This window comes from Phacochoerus africanus, chromosome 11 (genome assembly GCF_016906955.1).
Source record: "Phacochoerus africanus isolate WHEZ1 chromosome 11, ROS_Pafr_v1, whole genome shotgun sequence".
NCBI classification, from domain to species: domain Eukaryota; kingdom Metazoa; phylum Chordata; class Mammalia; order Artiodactyla; family Suidae; genus Phacochoerus; species Phacochoerus africanus.
The window spans coordinates 110,480,014-110,501,850 of record NC_062554.1 but is presented as its reverse complement, the minus strand read 5'-3'; the positions used below and the strand labels follow the sequence as shown (position 1 = coordinate 110,501,850).

The following is a 21,837-nucleotide window of genomic DNA, read 5'->3' as shown; positions in this document are numbered from 1 at the left end:
TTCTCCTGTTCCTTCCACACCAGGCTCCATGACCATCCTCCTCCTATGATTTCTGACTTGGGTTTCTTGTCCTAAAACTACCATTCCAGAGAGTAGTTTTAGGACAGGAACCTACTGTTTCCTGGAATTCCAATGGCTTGTTTGCTCTGTTCCATGAACTTTTGGCCAAAAAAGATCTTATTAATGAGGCCTTCTGAGACCCCAGAATGAGAGGGCATTTAGGAATTCCAGCTGTGGTGCAGTGGGTTTAGAATCCAAATGCATTGGCTTGGGTCTCTGCAGAGGCTGGGTTTGATCCCCAACCAGTGCATTAGTTTAAAGGATCCAGTGTTGTCACAGCTATAGCTTGGGATTCAGTCCCTGGCTTGAGAACTTCCATATGCCATTGGTGTGGCCATTAAAAAAAAAAAGGAAAGAAAAGAAAAAGAAAGGATTCTCATTCACCCAACCCTGACAGGTACCCTCGTGTTCCTTCCCTGCTCTATTTTTGCCCCATAATGATTTTCATCATTTGACATACTATGTATTTTTAAAATTTGTTATTTATTATAATACATAACTCTGTATTGTTCACTATTGTATCCCTACTGTGGGCACTTGGTAAATAATTGTTGAATGAATAAATAAATGCTTATTATCTTTGTCCTCATCATCATTGAGCAGTTATGCTTAATACTAGTTATTTTCATATCTTATTATAAAACCAATATATGTTCACTGAAGAACATTTCAAAAAAAAGTAGAAAACAGGAAAAAAGGTCAATTATCATCAGAAAGTGACATTATGGTTAACATTTTGGTTTACACATTCTTTCAGCCATGCTTTTTAGTCTATACATACACACTTGGTAAATTTGAGATTCTATTATAAATACTATTTCATGGCCCATTTTTCTTTAACTTACATACTATAATTATTTGTCAATTAATTAAACACTCTTTGGCAGCTTCACTTTATTGACTGTCTAGTGCTTTGCTGTTCACTTTGTACCAATCAAGTGTGTAATCGCATCTGACATTACCTGAGTCAGAAACACTGAAAGGTGTTTTATCTATAGCTCTTGAGTTAATTATTTAAATGTAAAAGTTGAGTTAAGTAGTCTAGGAAATAGACTGCATTATCAATAATTACATTGCGTCTTACTGGTAAATACTGTCTTTGAATTAACCAGTAAATGAAACTGGAGAGTCAAGAACTGAGCTGTTTACAAGCAGACCAACAAATTACAGTTGGAAAGAGCCTCATGTATAGGCAGATTGCTAATGGAAGCTAGAAAAGTACTCAAGTTCATTTAGTCATATTGCTATTGACCTTGACACTGTTCAAATTATTGCTTTATTTAAAGTGCCAGGTAGCTCTGCCTCCTTCTGTGCCTGTAGAACTTGAATTGAAAAACAAAAACAAAAACAAAAACAAAACATGGTCTCCATTATTTTAGAGATTAAGGAGTGCCCCATGTGGTTCAGTGGCCACATGACTGAGCATAACACGGTGTTCGTGAGAATGGGAGTTAGAGCCCTGGCCTCGCTTCGTGGATTAAGATTCCGGTGTTGCCGCAAGCTTCAGTGTAGGTCACAGATGTGACTCAGATCTGACATTGCTGTGGCTGTGGCTTAGGCCAGCAGCTGCAGCTCTGATTCAGCCCCCACCCTGGGAATTTCCATGTGTGACAGGTGTGGCGCTGAAGAAAAAAGGAAAAAAAAAAAGAAATTAGAACCTCTGCCTCCAGGGCAAATAGTTGACTTTATATGTTTCCTTTTTTGCATGAAGTTGTATGAATTAAATTTTCAATGTCTCTTCTATATTATACAAAGGGTAAAGGGTAAAAGTTGATTTTTTTTATAATTTTTTTTGTATGATAGGATTTATTTCTCTGAAATTAGAAGATCAACTTAGAGGAGACAAAAACTTAACTTTTTTTTTTAAACCTCACAAGTCTTTTTTTCTAGTATATAACAGTTCAGTAGATAATTTGAAACTGATTAATCTATTATTCCATCTGTCAGAAATGTGCTGCAGCTGTTAAATGTCCAGCAAAATTTGAACTGTAAGTCTTGAGTAATTTGCCCTTGGTACATGCAGACCAGACAATTTCCTGTTTGATTTACAGACATGATTCTTGCAAACGTGACTGATTTTCTAGATATACTGCCTTGGGTTTTTTCTGAACATAGCTATTGGCCTATAAAAAAAGACACAAAGGAAAAAATTGGCTCTGATTTTTTTTCTTTTTGTCTTTTTAGGGCTGCCCCCACTGCATATGGAGGTTCCCAGGCTAGGGGTCGAATCAAAGCTGTAGCTGCCGACCTACACCACAGCCACAGCAACACAGGATCCGAGCCGCGTCTGCGACCTACACCACAGCTCACGGCAATGCCTGATCCTTAACCCGCTGAGCAAGACCAGAAATCGAACCTGCATCCTCATGGATGCTCATCGGATTCCTTAACTGCTGAGCCATGACAGGAACTCCTGATTTTTTTTTTAGATAATAGCATTGAATCTATTCATTATCAGATGCAACTGTACTGATTGTGATATTTTTCAAAGCATATGAAAATCCCTACCCTGTGTTCTATGTTCCACATATGGAGAATGTAAAGAAGTCCCCTTCTTCCAGAAGAGATCACCATATAGCAGGGAGATCAACATATAAGCAAAACTTATCACAATAGATTTTCAGTGATACAGAGTGAAAGTATTATATTACATATACCAAATTCTTATGTTCTTTTGAAAACAAACAAAAAAAGAGTTGTAAAATAACTGTCTCAGAAACGTCAATAGGTTCACCTCTTATGAAATTCACTTCCCAAGGTATTTTAAAAGTTGTAAAGGCACATACTGATGACGCAGAAAAACTCTCTCTGTAATCCAAGGGTTCAAGTTACAAGTCATTTTAAATTGATAAGGATCAGAGAGATGATCTTTCATATGTGAGGTACAGTGAGGAAAGTCTATGCACAAGATGCTGGGATAAACCCAACTGTCTCTGCACAAGCAGTTTTTCAAATGGAAAAATGAGAAAATGGCCATTGGATAAAGTGAATATATCTCAGTGGGCAAAATCAGGAACTATTTTTCCTTGTCCACAAGGGAACTCCCTTTTTTGTTTTGTTTTGTTTTGTTTTTTACTGGTGAGAGGAATTCCAATCAGGATGCAGGGAGAGGGGAAGGCCCTTGAGCAGGAGCTTGCTTGATGTATCTGCAAAAGAGAAAGAAGTGAAGCTAGAGCTTAGTGACCCATAGGAAAAGAGTGAAATGGAGTAACACCAGAGATACTTCAGGGCCAAGCCATTGCAGCCTTTGGTGGAATTGAGTTTTCACACTCAGTGCAAGGGGAAGCTGTCAGGATGTTGTCAAGGCAAGGAATAATACGATCCCTATATTTACAAGATGTATCTGGCAACTGTAAAGAAAATGGATTTTAAGATGATTAAGACTGAAGCAGGAAATAACTACCTAATAGAATTTATTACATGAATAAATGGAGTACGCTTGATGTACTTTGCCAAACCTTATATTTATTGGATGTAGGCGTATCAACTGAGTGGCTGATTATGTATGGTTTTCTCTGAAGACACCTATTTCAAACAGCAGGAGTCTCTTCATTTTAGTTGAAAGATATGTGTCTGTTGTGCAGGAAGATACTGGAATTGCTGCAGTATCATGCTGTAGGGTATCACTTCTAGTAAATTCCTGGGATCAGAATGGGAGGTGGTAAGAAAAATATGAGCACTTCGATATTATTAGTCAATCTGCATATCTGGGAATGAATCCAATGCAACATATACAAATTTTATGCAGAGTGAATCTAGAAGTGTCATGTCCTTGAAATGTAGACTTCAGAAAACATAGGCCTTGTGATCAGGCTCAAATTGGTTTTAGCCCTGGATTTTTTTTTTTAATTTTAAATTGTATTTTAATTTTACCATGCATTTTATTTTGTTTCATTTTATTTTAATGATTTTTTATTTTTTCCATTATAGCTGGTTTAAAGTGTTCTGACAATTTTCTACTGTACAGCAAGGTGACCCAGTCACACATACATTATACATTCTTTTTTCTCACATTATCATGATCCATTATAAGTGACTAGCACTGTATAGCACTGGCCCTAGATCTTTTATTCTTTAACTGTGTGGTCTCAAGCTTCCTCCTCTGTACAATTGTAATGATACCTGTGTCAAAGGCTTACTCTAATAACTCACTGAAATAATTCTCTCAAAATATTTACTGCATTGACTGTCACATAAGTACTCAATAAGTGATTGCTGTTACTGTTCACTTTTTTACTGGTTCTAGTTTAATGGTCTCTATTGCTTATGCTGCTGAGATAGAAGATGGGAAAGCTGCCTCACTTAACTCAAGGCTACTGTAATGCATATGGTAGCACATTGGGTTGTGTCCCAGTCAATGGAAAAAACATAAAAAGGAAAACAGGAGTAGTAAAGTGGGAAGATTCAGCAAAAGGAAAAGGGGTTTCCTTTTTTCACTCACTGATTTTCATTACATCTCAGATAAAATGTGTCCTTTCAGTTGATTTAATTCAAAAGTCATTATCTTTAACTTTTCCCTTAATTAGCACTTGATGGCAAACAAATTGTGCTTCTCATCATGATTGCTGTCCCCATAAGTCTTTTTGTGTTTAGGTAAAACCAAATCCATTCTTTCATACATTGTATGGAAAGACAATTAATTTCTCAATTTACTTCTATAATCTCTTTTACCAAGGAGCTAACACCCTTGCATTTCCCTGTGCAAAGGAATTTGACCCTGCTATGCAGAACTCTTTATAAAATGAAATACAAAAAACAATATTTGTTTTTACTTTAAAACAAAAGGTAATATTTGTATGGGAGTTTCTATGATAGGTCAAAGTATATTACTATTGTAAATGTTTATTTAGCATATGTTATATTAATGTAATATGTGTTTGTGTGTGTATGTGTGTGTGTGAAGACTAATAACAGTGATTACTTCTATGGATTATGAGAGTCTTTTCTGTCTCTGTACTGATGAAATTTTATAGAACCAAGAAAAAAAACTGATCTCATTTTCAGTGACAAAAAGTAGACCAGAGGAGTTTCTGTTGTGTCTCAGTGGTAACAAATTCGAGCAGTATCCATGAGGATGCGAGTTTAATCCCTGGCCTTGCTTGGTGGGTTAAGGATCTGGCACTGGTGTGAACTGTGGGGTAGGTCACAGACGTGGCTCAGATGCCCAGTTGCTATGGCTGTAGTGTTGGTCAACAGCTGTACCTCCAATTCGACCTCTAGCCCTAGAACTTCCATATGCTGCATGCACAGCCCTAAAAAAAAAAGAAAAAAAAATATGCCAGAGAAGTTGGAGCAAGAGGTACACAAAGCAAGGTATGAATGATAAAAATGGAAGGAAAATATAATGGAAATGAAGATATATAAAATAGGAGATGAATTGGAGTCATTGGTGCTTTTGCCCTAAAGAGGAGCAAACATTTTTCTAGAATGCTCTTATAATACTGATTTTTTAACCATTTATTGTCTATTGCTATGATATAAAAATCCTAGAAAAACTTATCCCAAAGTAGAAAAGGACATTTGAAATAATGGAGAAAACCGAGGAGACTGGATAAGATAGAAGTTAGTCATCTAACTTCATGCCTCTAGTAATTAAATCTTGATTTTTTTTTTTTTATTGTGAGAACATGCTCTCTCTTCCATGTGCTTATATTGGGGAAACCTCAGCCTAATTCTACTTCTGCAAGTTACAACTATTCCACAAATATTTGTTAGACAACATCAAGGTAAAATAAATGAACTTAAATGATGCAAAAAAATACAAAAATTTCTGGAAGAGAGTGTCATATTTCTATTTCCTATACTTTCCATACAGTTAAGTAATATAATATATATAAATAGTAAAATATGTATAAATTATTAAGGACATTTGGCTTCCAGATTGGATTACACCTTTTCATAGAAGTAATCAGGCTCCAGGCTTTCCGTAGATAACATATGGAATACACTCAGTTTTTGTTTTTTAATAGAATGATAAAGTTGGCAGAGTTCTGAGGTGAAAAATATAGAGCCTATTCAAGTAACACACAGTGAGGAAAGAAGATGAAGCACCATGTTTCTATGTGCATCAAAACAAAATACTTCTGTAACCAGCTGCCCAAGTTTATAGGGAGTAAAAATAGTGGGTCTGCCATAGCTGCAAAGAAACAGATTGTGAAGTTATTGTTAGTGTTGTGTCTTTTTTCCATCCTTCCTTCTTTCCTTCCTCCCTTGCTTCCTCACTCCCTCCCCCTTCCTTCTTTCTTTCCTCTTTCTTTATCTCTCTCATTCTTTCATCCTCTTTATTTCTCTCTTTCCTTCCTTCTTTCCTTCTTTCATTCCTTCCTTCCTTTTTCTCTCTTTACTGAGAGGGAAATTACACACATGGAATCACAGTCTTGGGAATGAAGTCTCTAAAATGAAGAAGTGCTAGATCCCATACAAGTCTTCTGGTCAGAACCTGGAAACTGATGCTCTTTATGATGTATGAAGAATTTAAGGGGCTATATTAACCTTGGTGATGACTTAGGAAGCACCTGTGTCATGAATGCCATCAGTCTCCTTTTCATTCAAATCCTGAAACTGTCCATTAGGCTAGATAAGAATAACACTTTATTGGTCCAAGATATTTGCAGCAAGGTCACCCAAAGCGTGATTTGTCTAGAAAGCCAGGCAGGTGGTATGGAGGATAACATGGTAATCAGTAGGTAGATACTCAGGTAGTTGCTGACTCAGCTGGTGAGTACAACAGTTGGCTGCCATTGGGCACTTGGGTGAGTGGACAGAGCATAAGGAAATTCAGGAGTGAGGGGCAAGGTGCACTCCTGGAGCACTGAGATAAGGCTCTGGACCCTGAAATGAACATCAGGGTAAAACAGACCATCTCTGGGAGAAACTGAGATGCTATGAGGGAAAGGAATTAGCACAACCATTTAGCTTGTAATTCAAGACAGTTTTGCCATTAGGAGAAAGACAGGAGGCTATTGATTGGAAATAGAAGAGTTCAGAGGGAAGTCCGGCCTCTTATGTTTGTCCCGACAATGGTGAAGAAGGTCATAAAACCTAAGGCAGGTAGAGTGTGCAGTTTTTGCTTCAAAAGTTAGGAATTGAATGCATAGGATGTAAGGAGCTCATTGAATGAGGCACGCCCCTGAGAACATGCCGTTCACCGTGATTTCTTTTTTTTTTCTAAATACGAATCCAAGATATCGCCAAAATTTCTATCCAGATACCACCATTTAGTTCTGGAGTCCTTTGCTCTCCTTAATTGTTTTCTGGATATTTGCCCTGTGTGATATAAATATATATTTTTTATGTACATATTTGTTTATTTATGTGTTTTTAAGTGCTATAATTTTTAAAGGCATTGTTTGGCTTCTTTGTTGAAGAGAAGGTTGGTAATGATGGGCACCTTTATTTATATATGTATGCCAAAAAGAGTAAGAGAATAGATGAGTGCTATAATTTTAAAAGATATGTCGTGAAAATTTTTCCACCACTATGTTTTAATCAGAGATACCTTTGAATGCTATTCTAATGTCAATTACATGTATTCTGAAGTCCTTTGACCTTGCAAACTCCTGCCCAAACTGCTTGCCAATAGAGCTCTCACTCAGCCATACTCTCATAGGTGAAGGGCAAAGTTATTTCACCTTTATTTGCCAATCACTCCCTCTGTTCCAGCTTGAATTAGTGGGGAATTCTTATAGCTAGTCTGCTTTTCCTGATTGACTGAAATTGTGTGAAAATAAAACTCAAGGCCCATCTGCTCTTCTAGTTTTCATCCAAGATTCTCTGGAAGAGAAGTACACTGGAGATCAAATATTTGCCATAACTGCATGGCCATAGTTTTGGAAGCCATCCTGGTATGGGAAAATACAAAACTAAATTATTTCAAATGTTAGCCTTCTCTCTTTCTCAATCGCTACTACTACTATAAAAATTCTACCTTTCTCCAGGGATTTGCCTGACATCCTAATATTTAATGTCTGCAGAATATTGAGACACATGTTCCAGAAAAACAAACAGGCGGACTCTTTGGAAGATGGCATGTGTAATAATTATTATTACCGTTGGAGATAAAAATGGATAGTTCATCATAATAGTCAGTATGGCAATATGACCATGCCTGGAATGCTGCGACCACCGTCTCTGGAGATTTCATACCCATGGTGGCCGCCATGATTTTGCCTACGCTGATTCCTCATTCTGCAGTGTCCTTAACCCTCTTCATCTAGCCCCTCAATTCCTCAGGAAGTCTTCAAGGCATCTTCAGGTTATCCTAATTATTTCATTATGTGATCATTAATCATTCTTCTTCACGGATACATGGACTATTTTTTATACCACACGAAGGGTTGGAAAATGTGTTCTGTAAAAGGTCATATAGTAAGCACTTGAGCTTTGGAGACTGTCCTGTCTCTTTTTGTGATATTCTGCTGAGGTGTGAACATAGCCCCCAGGATACCTAAATAAGTAAGTGGGGCTGTATTCCAACACAGCTTTACTCACGAAAGCCAGCAGTGGGCCAGACGTGGTCTGTGGGACATAGCTGTGAACCCCTCTCTTGACAATGCTCCAGGGGCTTTAGGGCTTGCAAGAAACTTAATTTCCTCATGTTATGTATGATTCATCTGTAGAATGGGGGTTAACAGACATACTCAAGGTCACACACTTGGGATAGAGTCAGGAGGGACAAGGAGGTCACTTAAATAACAGCCTTGCATTTTTCATTTGTTTGATACTATCAGAATTTGATTATATTCTATTCACCATTGATTTCCAAACTGTTTGGTACCATTCTCTTGTTTCACATTTAATTACTTTAAGTGGGTCCATATATTATTGGCATTCACGAAGGAATAGGAAATAGAATATAGATTAGGTAGATAGACAAATGGATAATTTTATTACCCAAAGAGGTTAGAAAGCATAGAATAAGATTTCAATAGATATTTGTGATTAAAGTCTTCTAAGAAAACATACAGTTCATGTAGCGTTTTCCTTACTTAATTATATGGTTATAGATTTTGTCTCCATTTAGAAAATTGTGAGATTGCCAAGGTTTAAATTCTGATAATTTATTGTCACCTTTTTTTTTTAAACCAAAAAATCTTTTATGTATTCTTCTCTTACCTGATCCAAGTTTTATTCTAATTTTTGTTATTCTGATTTATAGGAGTTTTTAAAAATTGGTGAACATTTTTTAATTTGGCATGAAGATGATCAATTTGTTATGGAACTTAAATTTTTGAAAAGATATAATAGGGATAAGCTATCCTCAGATTTTTACAACTGCTGTATTTAAGTTAATTTTAACTAGCTAATAAATCACTTAATTATTTAACTTTATTTTAATGACTTCCCATGTGTTACATGTAACAATATAGATGCACTGGATGCTTACTTTTGGAAAATGTATCATTCCTTATTATCAGGTAGAAACTAGCCCAATTGATTGCCTTCTGTTATATCTTTAGTTGTAACTCTGTAGTAATTATCACTCTCTCATACTATAACTTACCTATTGGTTTTTACATGTTTATTTTTGCTTTAGTCACTTTTTATTTTCCACTGAAACATAAATTACATGAGGAAAGGAATGTTGTCAGTTTCATCTCCTGTTACATTTCCTGTGCCTGGATTATTTTTTAAATTTCTTAAAAATTTTATTTTTAACCTTATTTTTAAAATTTAATTTGTTTTTTGGCCTCCATGTGGCATGCGGAGTTCCCAGCCTGGGATCATCCAAGCTGCTGTTGCAACCTATGCTGCTGTTGCTGCTGCAGCTGTGGCAATGCTGGATCCTTTTAACCCACTGTGCCAAACCTAGGATCAAGCATGTGTCCTGGCACTGCAAAGATGCCACCAATCCCGTTGTGCCACAGCAGGAACTTCTAATTTTATTTTGTAATTGAAATATAGTTGATTTACAATGTTATGTTAGTTTCAGGTGTACAGTAAAGTGACTCACATTATATGTGAATATATATTCTTTTTTTAGATTCTTTTCCCTTATAGGTTGTTACAAAATATTGAGTCTAATTCTTGGTCTTGACAGTAGATCTTAGGTGGTTATCTGTTTTAAATAGAGTAGTGTATATGTCATGGGTTCTTCTTTTATTTGGGTGGATAGAATAAAAGTGAATGAACATGAGCACATTCTTAATAGAATATAAATTTTATAATTAACGATTACTCCAGTTAAATGCAGAACTTAAAAGAAGTTAAACTGAGTCAGAAGCTAGGAAATCAAGGTTTTCTATGTGTGCTCACTGGCAGTTAAGCTGAATAGTAAATTTTTACAATTAATGTGAACTCATTCACTAGAGATTCTCACTTAGTATACTGATAATTTAAAATAAATTTTATGTTCATCTTTTTATTCTTTTACATTTAACTTTCTGGGGAATATATTCATACACACATGCCATATTTCCCAGAGGCACTTACTACATAACTAAGAAAAATAAGAAATCTAACAGTGTTTTACAAGGATGGACGTGTTCATTTTAAGTTCAGTTTTGTACACACTTGAGTGGTGAGCTAATGAATAATAATTCATTTCCCCAGTATCACTGGGGACTTCACTCCACTTGAGTGACTTTGCAAAAAAACTGGTTCATTCCTTCTATTGCTGGTTTTTTCCCTGTTTATGACTATCTGAGAGAGAAGATACAGTATAGTTCTGTGTCTTACTAAACAATCCTGAGCATGTGTAAACATTTCTTGAAGATTTAAGACTATCTCTCTAAGAAGTTTTTGTGCCATGCTGTAATATAATATTGTGCTTGCAGACTCTTTGGGTCTGTCAGGTTTAGTTGTTGTTTGTCACTCATTCATCCATTCATTCATTTGTTCATCCATCCATTCTACAAATGATATTAGAGTGGGTGCCAAGTGCCAGGCACTGGCTGTTCAGATCACTGGAAAGTAAACAATTAAGCAAAACTATCCAAAACAATAAAGTTCCATAAAGCTCAATAAACAATCTCCACAGAACTTCAAGCCTAGTGGGAAAGAAAAGCAACCAAACAATTGGATGAGTGAAAACATAACATGTCAGGTGGCTCTAAATGCTATAAAGGAAAATAAAGCAGGAAGTAGGTATAGGGAGTGACGGCAGCGCCATGCTAGTGTGGGGTGGTGATGCAGACAAGAAAAGCTTGTCTACAGTGGTGAAAGAGAGCATGATGCAGAACCTGGGGGTGTGAGGGATGATCCTTGTGGTAGCTGGGAGAGTAACAGCAGAGGCCACGGATGGAGGAGGTCTGTTGTTGCAGTTAGAAGGAAAGGGTGCCTGGACAGTAAAGGACAAGGATGCTGGAAGATGTGATCAGGGCAGGGGCCACTGTGGGCCTTTGGAGGGCTCCAGACTTCATTCCAAGTGATTGAAAGCAGAAGCCAGAAGATATTTTGAGTGTAGGGGCCACCTTACAAAGAACATTTTCAAAACTGTCCCTTTGGCTGCTGTGTGCAGAAGGGGTAGAGCAAGACTGAACAGAAAGACTGTTGAAGATTTAAGACTATCTCTGTTCAGTCTTCATAGCAGTGATTGCTGATGGTTGCTTGGACGAGGTGATGTGAGGTGGTAGAATGTGGGATATTCTATTAAGAGAAGACACAGCCCTTGATGCAGTCTCCCTGAGAGCAAGCGGGAGCCTGAGAAGATATCTAAGAGTTGAGTCCAGGGCACTTTAGCATTTAGACATTAGGAAAATGAGAAAGATCTATCAAAGTGGAATGAGAGAGAGAGTCAGCAGTCATAAGGGAGGAGAGAAAAAAAAGTGAATGGCAGTGTAGAAGCCAAGTGGAGAATAGAATTGAGGAACCATCTGGTTCCAGTGCAGACAATTGGCCAAGTATGATGGGAACTGATTGATTTTTTAGACAGCAGTGCATTTCCTGTTGGTGATTATCTTGTGTTCTCCTCACTGGCACCTATTTCCTAATCTTTTGGTTTGGATATTATTTCTCCCAGTCTTCCCTTCCCAATCTCAGTGTTTCTAACTCTGAATCCCTATAGTAAATAAATAACAAGATTTTCAGGAGATGCAAAATTCCAAAGCTTGTGAAATAAGCCACCATGACTTTATTCATGATTCTGAGACAGCAAGCCTGCATTTGAGACCCTTGGGAATAAAGCACTTTATCTTAGTTATAACTCTTGCAAATCAGGAAGCTGTTTAAACTGTTCCTATAGTTTATTAGAAGTACCATAATTGAGTTACCCAAATTCTGCTCATTTGCTAGATGTTACAGCATAGATTTTTATTTACTTTTTTTTGGACTGCACCTGCGGCATATGGAGGTTCCCAGGCTAGGGGTCGAATTGGAGCTGTAGCTGCTGGCCTACGCCAGAGCCACAGCAACGCGGGATCCGAGCCGCGTCTGCAACCTACACCACAGCTTATGGCAACGCCGGATCCTTAACCCACTGAGCAAGGCCAGGGATTGAACCTACATCCTCATGGATGCTAGTGAGATTTGTTAACCACTGAGCCACTACGGGAACTTCGAGCATAGATTTTTAAATGTAGGATATGTTCAACAATTATTTTAGTGAAAATATGCCAGCAATTATTTAAAGATCTTCATTGAATCTCACTCTCTTTTATTTTCAGAAAAATGTGATGAGCCACTTGTGTCAGGACTTCCCCATGTAGCTTTCAGCAGCTCATCCTCGATGTCTGGGAGCTATTCTCCTGGCTATGCCAAGATCAACAAGAGAGGGGGTAAGGCAACTTTTATTTCATTTGTTGACAAATATTTTAAATGAGGACATGTTATATTTACAACTGCATTTCTTTCTTTGTAAATTTTATTGGAGTATAGTTGACTTACAGCATTGTGTTAGTTTGAGGTGTACAGCAAAATGAATCAGCTTTATATATGCATATATTCATTCCTTTTCAGATTCTTTCCCATGTAGGTTTTTACTTAATATAGTATTGAGTAAATTTCCTTGTGTTATACAGTAGGTCCTTGTTACTTATCTATTTTATGTATGGTAGAGTGTATATCTTAATCCCAACCTCCTAATTTATTCTACCCTCCAACATTTCCTCTTGGGTAACCATAAGTTTGGTTTCAAGATCTGTGAGTCTCTTGCTGTTTTGTGCATAAGTTCTTCTATATCATTTTTTATTGGATTCCACATATTAGTGATCTTATATGATATTTGTCTTTCTCTGTCTGACTTACTTCACTTCGTATGATAATTTCTGGGTTACAACTGCATTTCTAAAGTATGTTTTATTGTACAAGAGTCCATTAGCTGGCACGTGAAATCATTCTTCCCACTTCTATTAACAGAGCCATAGACATTTATTAAGCCTCTTTTGTAGCTGACTGTTGTGGAGTGGTACAGAGACATTTGGGTTGGAAGTGAGAGGTGATAAAGTAAGGAGAAATAATTTATGGAATTGCCTATGATAATGGATTCAAAATGACATAAAAATTCTGAGTTAAGAAAATTCTTGTTAATCAGAAAATCATTTAGAAAGGCATTAAAAAGAACTGATTCCAAATATATGTACCATGCATGAAAAAGAATACTTCGTTATTCACGGCTTTTTTTTTTTTTAATAATATACACAGTTTCTACTGAAAATGTAGGATGAAAAAGTATGACCCTTTGCAATTTCTCCTTCAGTGCTCAGAATTTGGCTTTGCTATTAAAACTGTGTAGAAAATTGCTGTAAATGTGCAACTAAAAGTTGCGTTTGGGACTTTGCATTAATTGGTAAATGATGATTTTGAAGCAGACAGCAGTTGATGGTAAAAGAAGATGATTAAGAACAGAAATTTAAAACTATTTTGCTTCAGAGGAGCCCTGATGTAAATATCAATGAGCAGCAGCTTAAAAAGGAAGGAAATGATATTTTCTTGGATAAATATGTATCAACCAACAAGGACCATAATCTTTATTCACTAAAACAGAAAATAGTAAGCTTAAATCACAGTCAATTCAAGGGAAAGAAGTGGACAAATATAGAAGGAAGAAAAGAAAGAGAGGGAGAGAGGGAGTGGGGGAAAATAGAAACAAAGGTGAAAAGGAACAGGAGAAAATGCAAAAGAGGAAAAATAAATAAGAGGAAATGAAAGAAGAAATATCAGAAAAGTGAAAAAGATATTAGAGAGGTTCAAAAACACTAAAGGGGAGAGGAAAATATGTGAGGAAAAAGTAGAATAATATATACAGAAATTCATAGACATGTGAAGATACTTTAATCAATTAAGAAACTGTTGGTGAAAGAGATACATAGGCAAAGGTAGAGGGATATAACTGTTAAATGTGTATTCAGTTTTGAATTAAAAGCAGTAGTCAATAAAAGTGGTATTCATCAGCTGCTTTTTTTGCAGTAAGTTGTTCCTTTTTTTTTTTTTTTAATTGAGGTATAAGGACAGGACCAGATATAGTTTCAGGTGAACAGTATAATGATTTTATATGCATATGTATGTACACATTGAAAAATGATTACCACAGTAAGTCTAGTTAACACTGCTTGATGACTTCAGTATGGGTCAAAGTAGCAAGCATCAGAGAGGAGCTTTATTTCCTCTACAAGAGAAAAAAAAAAGAAATTCACATACAGTTATTTCAATAAAAAAATAAAGCTTTTTATTCCATTATAACATTTATATGCAAATACCCTTGGGAGGGTAGTCATTTGGGTGAAATTCATGCTAAGTGATCAGCATTGATTGAGAATTGCTTTGTTTTGTTTTTTGGTGCAGCACAAAATTACACATCTTAAAAATAGATAAAGGCAGCCAAGAGTTCCAAAGAGAGAAAAAAATAAAATATATGTAAAGAAAGCAAGAAATTCTAGAGATATATTTTCTTACTTGACTATTGGCAAGAATCATTTGGTACATATACCACATAAGCATGTGAAAGCAAGGGCTTATACTGACAGAGAAGGATAAAAGAAAGCAACTTCCTAATTATTCAAAAACAGAAAAGAACAAATTCAGTTCAGCCTTTTGTTGATAAACATTGCTTCAAGTTTTATCATTTATTTAAATGATATTCTTCAAATGCATTTTGGAGAGATAGATATAGGAATACATAGAAAAGCAGAATATAAATGCATATGTACATTCAGATGACAAACTGACACACACTTATAAAATAGAATTTAGTTTTCTGTTCTCCTGAATACGATCCGTCTGCCACAACCTTAATGTCAGGAAATAGAACGTGACAAAACTGAGGGGAAATGCGATGTTTAAATGGAAAATTCACTTGTAATTCCGTCATGTCTTTTGGAAACTATTGTTTTAAGAGCTTGGAGGGGTTTGTTTGCTTGTTTGTTTATTTGTTGTAGAAAAATACATACCTCCTGTGATCTGTGTTCTGGATTTATCTCCCCATTTTTAATTCATTGAAGATTTCCCAGTTTTGTGTCATCCTAAGTCAATACCAATTAGATGGATTGCTCTTCCCAAAGAGTAGCACAGGTGTTAACCCTTTCAGAGTTTTGTGTAAGGTATCCACCATCTTACATTTATATTTTACTGATTATAAAGTGCTTTCCTATGTGTTCTAAATGGCCCTGGATCTTCACAACCTTGTTAGATAGAGTAAGTTAGAGATGCCTAACATTTTCTTCTGCCAAATTTTCAACTGTCCACTCTACATGCGTTTTGTAGAAATCATCCTCTCTCTTCTGCCCCAAATGAACAGTCCACTAGCCACAGGTGATTAGAGAGAACCCACAATCTCAGTTGATGCTGTCAGCATCTTTGCCTTATTTATGTGACATGAACTTGGGAACTGAGGAGACTACTGGGGAAGCCATGATTGGCCACGTGTAAGTAAGACAGAGAGGAGTGAAACAGGTGCTTGAGAAGAAGGGAGGGTTGGCGGCCAGGTGAGTCCATGTAGAGGATGGACAAAGTCGCTGTTCTCCCTCCCATTCTGCTGCCATCACCTCTGGTTGTATTGCTGCTTCAGCCTGTGACACTTACCTTTCTAGTTCTAACAATCACTTCCTCTGGCCTAAGCTAATTTTAGTACATTTGTCTACCTAGTTACGGAAGAAATCCTCATAAAAAATTTATTATTGTCCCCATTTTGCAGACCAAAATAATAAGTGTAAAAAACTAAAAAGACACTAAGAATCTACACTCGAGGGTCTAAAGTGGTGTAGCCATGGTTCGGGACACACATCCATGTCTGCTACTCAGATCTGACACTCTTCATGCTGTTTATGCCAAAAGAAGCAGTATCAGTCCTGCACTTGAATTAACCCAAAAAGAACTTACAAAAAAGGTGACAAGTTTGACTCACATTTCTTTCTTTTACCCTCTTGCCACTGTACTTTTACTTAGTAGATACTTCACTGCTTGCCACTCCTCAGACTTTTTAGGTTTGCCTCTTGGAAAATTCCTCCCATTTGGGTAACCTGTTGTCTTCTCTTAAACCCAAGGGCAGAGAGCAGTGGTTGTTGGTGGTGTTTTGCACTTATGTATCCTTGATTTCCTCCAGCAGGGAGAACAGATTGCATTTGCAGGCCATATGAATGATGATTACTTAGGGGAGGAATACATGTATAAAAGACATCTGGAAGCCTCTTAATGTGCACACGTGTATCTTAAAAAGAAGTGCAGCCCTTCCCTTCCCTCAAATCTACCACTGAAGTCAATAATTGCCCCCAGGCCTTGGTCCAGTCATTGTTTAAATCATTTTTTGCTTCCTGTTGGCCAAAAGGGAGCTTTAGTGATTAGCATAATGCCAGCCTCTTCGCCAGCACACGCTTCCACACGGTGAGCCACCTCTTGCAGAACCTCCTAAATGGGTCAGCAAGCAATCAGACTTCAGTCTGCTCTTCGGAGATCTCCTCCTGCTACTCCTGGAAAGCAACATTTTCTCTCCTCTGTTGCACCGTCGAGTCCCTTGACCCTTAATTACATTTGTAAAACTCCTCCTTTTCCTCTTTATATAATTTCTCTTCTTTCAGCTTTAAATAGTAAAAGGATCTGTCACAACTAATTAAACCCAAGACTATATATAGCTGGTCCACTATGAACTGGGAAAGTCATCAGAACCACAGATTTTTGGTGGAGACTTTGTCTTTCTTTGCACCATGAATGCCTTCCAGTGGGGCTCTTCTGCTCTGCTCTCTCCAATCCCTGACCCACTCCACTGTTTGATGTTGCTCATCCTGGCTGCCAATATCTGCCAGAGCAGGTAGTATCCTTAACCTTTATTACAAAGCTCCTCCCTTAAACTATAACATCAAGGCTTAAATTATGAAATAGACTAAATTTCCCATTTGGTGAACTTCTTTGGCAGCTTGCATTCCATCATTTCCCTTCTCGTCCTTCTCTAGCTTTTACCAACTTCGCTTAGTATTTCTCTTAATCTGCACCATTTCCTGCTTACCGATGATTCATTGTGACTTCTGTAGGAATTCATTGGTCAAAGTGATCACCTTCTGGAGCATTTACCTTTTAAAAGCAGATCCTTGGGAGCAGAGAAATCCAGAGAACTGTTTTTTTAATGCAGCATTTCAGGATATTTGACTTTCCTATTTGGACTGGTTATACTCCATCTTTGAATTACTCTCCTGAAAAGCCCTGCTCATTTTTCTGCCTCATGCAGTGCTGAGTAGTGGAAGGGAAATGGCTGTATTCATGCATAACTAGGTTCCAATATGGAATCGACCAAGGGTGAGCATGATACTAGTCAATTATTTTAACGTTCAGCATTTCAGCTTCCTGATTTCTGTGGTTATGGTTCTATAATTTATCAGCCAAACCAGGATGTTTTGACAGTGACAGTGCTATTAATAATTATACCAGGGTAATCCTGCAGGCATGGTACCCTTGCTTATATTCTGAAATAGAATCAATTATAAAATTTTGCAGAGCTGTTGTCAAGATTAAATGAAATAACTTACACAAACTGTGTTGCATTTAATTAGTTTCTCATCAATTACCCTCAACTCCTAAAACAACACCACAGGTAATAATACTTAAAACAAAGATTGAATCAAATACCCTTGCCTTTCAAATATTTAAAACAAGGATTGAATCAAATACCCTTAAAACTTACAATGTTAATTAGATGGCTACTCTCGCTTAATTGAAGACGTGAATACAAAGTCTTATGGACATGTTTAGAAAAATCATTTAAAATATATATTTCAAAATATAGTCAAAATGTATAAGGATGAGGGGAAAATGATTTTTTTAAATTCCCCCAATGTTTGTAAGTTACAAAAAAAAAAAAACCAGAAAAAAAAACAAAGCCTCCCTAAAAAGTGGTTGCTGGAATTTCTGCATTTGCAAATGTGTGCACTTTTCCTCTATTAACCCCAAGATAAAAAATGATATCATAATAATTGAAAGCTCAGTAAAAGATCATCTTAGAAAATTTTAATGATTTTGTGTATGAATTCTGGACTGCTGTTGGAACTTAAATGTTCCTTTAGTCTTTTCACCTCAAACTCCTTTCAATGCAAATGAATTTGTCAGTGATTTTCAAAGGTTATTTTGTTCTGATTATTGTATTTGTGCTATTTGAATTAGATCTTATGGAATCCAATCTAATACATATTTATGCATTTTATGATACTCAGAAAAGCCAAAATGAATTGTTTAGACATTAGGGAGAATTAAAAAAAATCATTTTCCCCTCATCATTATACATTTTGACTATGTTTTGAGATATATATTTTAAATGATTTTTCTAAACATGTCCATAGGACTTTGTATTCACCTCTTCAATTAAATGAGAGTAGCCATCTAATTAACATTATAAGTTTTAACTTTTTAAATTTTAATTATCAAATACAAATCAAAACTTTGGCTTTATTGGGAGCTTTAAACAATTACATGTGCAATAGAGGATACCTTTGTATCATTGACACCTTTTGAAAAATGATAGAATTTTGGAAGCATGTTCATTGAGAAATTATTCATACATTTGTTTAGATGTGTCTTTTTAATTCGCCATATAACTATATTTCTGCTGTGGCATCAAATTTTATAATGTTGGACTTTTAATACCTTTTTTCATGCTCCCCATATAAATCTATGCTGGGCTTTGTAGCATTTCCCATAGAGCACCATTCCCAAAGTGTGTGATGTGAATATGTGCGATGAACATTTATATGTGTGATACAACATTTCCACAGTGCAATCAGGCAGGCAAATATTGTATTTGGTGGTCCTCTCTAGGGGAACCAGAGAGAGCCTCTTTATTGTGGAACACCTTTAGAGCCAGCAGAACACACTTTCACTTTGAGAGCAGCTTTTGTAAGATTTAGCCAAACATTCTGAACATCAATCATTTTAAACAGGGTTTGTTTAATATGCTTAGAAGTACCGTTAGGTCCCATGGGTTCACGACTGTGTTTCTAAAAATACTGCTTTGCAAGGCTCTTTGATAGTGGTAAAATGGATGATGATTTTTGGTTGAGCAAATAGGTTTAATTGGAGAAAAGAATTTTGTAGCTTTGGGACATTTGAAATGAAGAAAATTTAGTTACTTATTTTAAGGAAGTTGCAGTTTTGCTTTGTTCATAGTGAATATTTACCACTGAGAAAATCAGGAATCGAATGGAATCAGAGCTGTTGCATTAACCATGGCTACCATCTTTGAAATGACTCTGGGATATTAATTTTCTAACAGAACTGCCCTTGTACTGCAATATTAATAGCTTATTTCCTAAAATAAAATTTGTGAATAATCAATTGAGATAACTTGGTTTGTAATTTTGCTTTATATGTGGTATTAAAAACCATATTGTTTGGGAGTTCCCGTCGTGACGCAGTGGTCAACGAATCCAACTAGAAACCATGAGGTTGCGGGTTTGGTCCCTGGCCTTGCTCAGTGGGTTAAGGATCCGGCGTTGCCATGAGTTGTGGTGTAGGCTGCAGGCGCGGCTCTGATCCCACCTTGCTCAGCTTCGATTAGATCCCTAGCCTGGGAACCTCCATATGCCACAGGAGTGGCCCTAGGAAAAAAAAAAAAAAAGGAAAAAAAAATAAAAACCATACAGTTTGTTACTTACCATATAATGTTTAGTGCATATGGGGTGGGAAATCTTGACATATATAGATAGCAAAGACATATAGTAAATATTCATTTTGAGAAGATATACAGATGAAATATATCTTTGTGATATAGAATAAAGGAACTAGGTTTCCCTTTACCCACGAAGAGATCTTGAACCATGTCCTCCATTTGTTTAATTTTTCTAATTATATCACTTCTATAATGAGAAACTTGGATGAGATGATCTCAGGGCTGGTTCATCTCTACATGGCTACACCCTCACCATGTAGCCAAGATTGATCATAATTCCCAGGTCTTGAATTTAATTGGACACTCCAGATTCTCACAGTCTGGATTACTTCTTCCTCTGTGCACAGAGATATTTCCTACTAACTAACATTGAAAGGAGCCAGGCTATCTGGGATAAAACATTTATGAAATAAAGTTTTCACAAGTTGATTTTTCTTTCTTTCTAAACCATTCTAGAATACATGCCAACAATATGTTTAGAGAGTAAGTGTCTAATTATCCCTTTGATATTTGCTAATTTTATTCAAAGAGAGGCTGTAATATTTTCCACATTTCTGCCAAGAAGGTGAAGTTATGTTATAGATGTATACCAGATTAGAAGTATTCATCTTAAAATAGAATTATTCACACAATCTCAAAACACTTTAACATAGTACTATGGACATGTTCAAACTTCAAAGAATATTTTCTGAACTAATTAACAAATATATTGAATTGTATATATTGCATAGGTTATTCTGTCCATTTTAAACTTCAGAGGCTTATTGCTTCTCTATTGAAATGATTCATTCAGTCATGAGTGGGTATTTGCTAACATTTTTCAGTTTTCAAAAAATCATTTCACAAGTGATTTAGTCACTCTTGTAGCCAGTTGGTGTCCAGGCAATAATAGAGAATAAGTGACTACTGAAAACATTATTATCATCCTTTTTAAATGAAAATTTTAAATATCAAATTTTTAATATGTATATGCAGAATAATCAGAAAATGTCTCCACTGGTGTCTCCCAATGCTTTAGAAATTATAACACAGGTACCATCAGGATAATGATGTTGAATGGTAAAGCATGCTCCTCTTATCTCAGGATATTTGTTCCACAGATGAGGCTTTCAATTGGAGCTGCTGCATCCAACTGGGAACAGGTGCCTTGGGTAACAGAATGTGTTCTATCAGCCCTTATATCATCTGTCTGACCTGTACGTAATGCACTCTGCATCCTGTTTGCATCAGTGTAACCTCTGGAAAGAAACAAAGGTCAGAAATGAGCAGAGCATATCCTCCAGTTGCTGTCTGGGAAACTCACATCTGCTGATCATATGAAGGTCACTGCACAGGGAGGGGCACTGTAAAGGATCCATTCATTCATTAAGGGTAGGGCCCAAACAACCACCTATCTTCAAAATATACTCCAGCCCTATAATCACAGTCCTTCTGCACCAGATGAGTGACTCTTTGTCACATTCAACATCTACTCTTCTATGATTAGAGAGTTCTATGCTTTTTGCCTATTTGCCTCCTTCCCTTTATTTCGTTCAATAAGAAAAAAAAAAAGACCAAATTATTTTCAAGACAACTGGGAGGATTTAATCTAGTCATGACTCTATTAGTGACCTGGTTAGGTCATCCTTATTAGAATAAATAGATGTTCACCTTAATACCTTTAGCAAATTAATGACTTTTTCCACCCATTTTTCTTTGGGAAGAATAAAAAATTAGAACTGCCCTCTTTTATATTAATTTTAAAAAACATTGTCACT

The 21,837-nt window shown here is 36.4% G+C and overlaps 1 protein-coding gene across 1 annotated transcript in view; it reads left to right on the top strand.

Annotated features, from left to right (window-relative positions):
* Positions 1 to 21,837, top strand: part of LOC125111336 (contactin-associated protein-like 2) — a 678,961-nt gene that overhangs the window by 608,912 nt on the left and 48,212 nt on the right. The window contains exon 2 of the mRNA XM_047753273.1: positions 12,663 to 12,773. Coding sequence (XP_047609229.1) covers positions 12,663 to 12,773 — 111 coding nt within the window. The remainder of the gene's footprint in view (positions 1 to 12,662; positions 12,774 to 21,837) is intronic.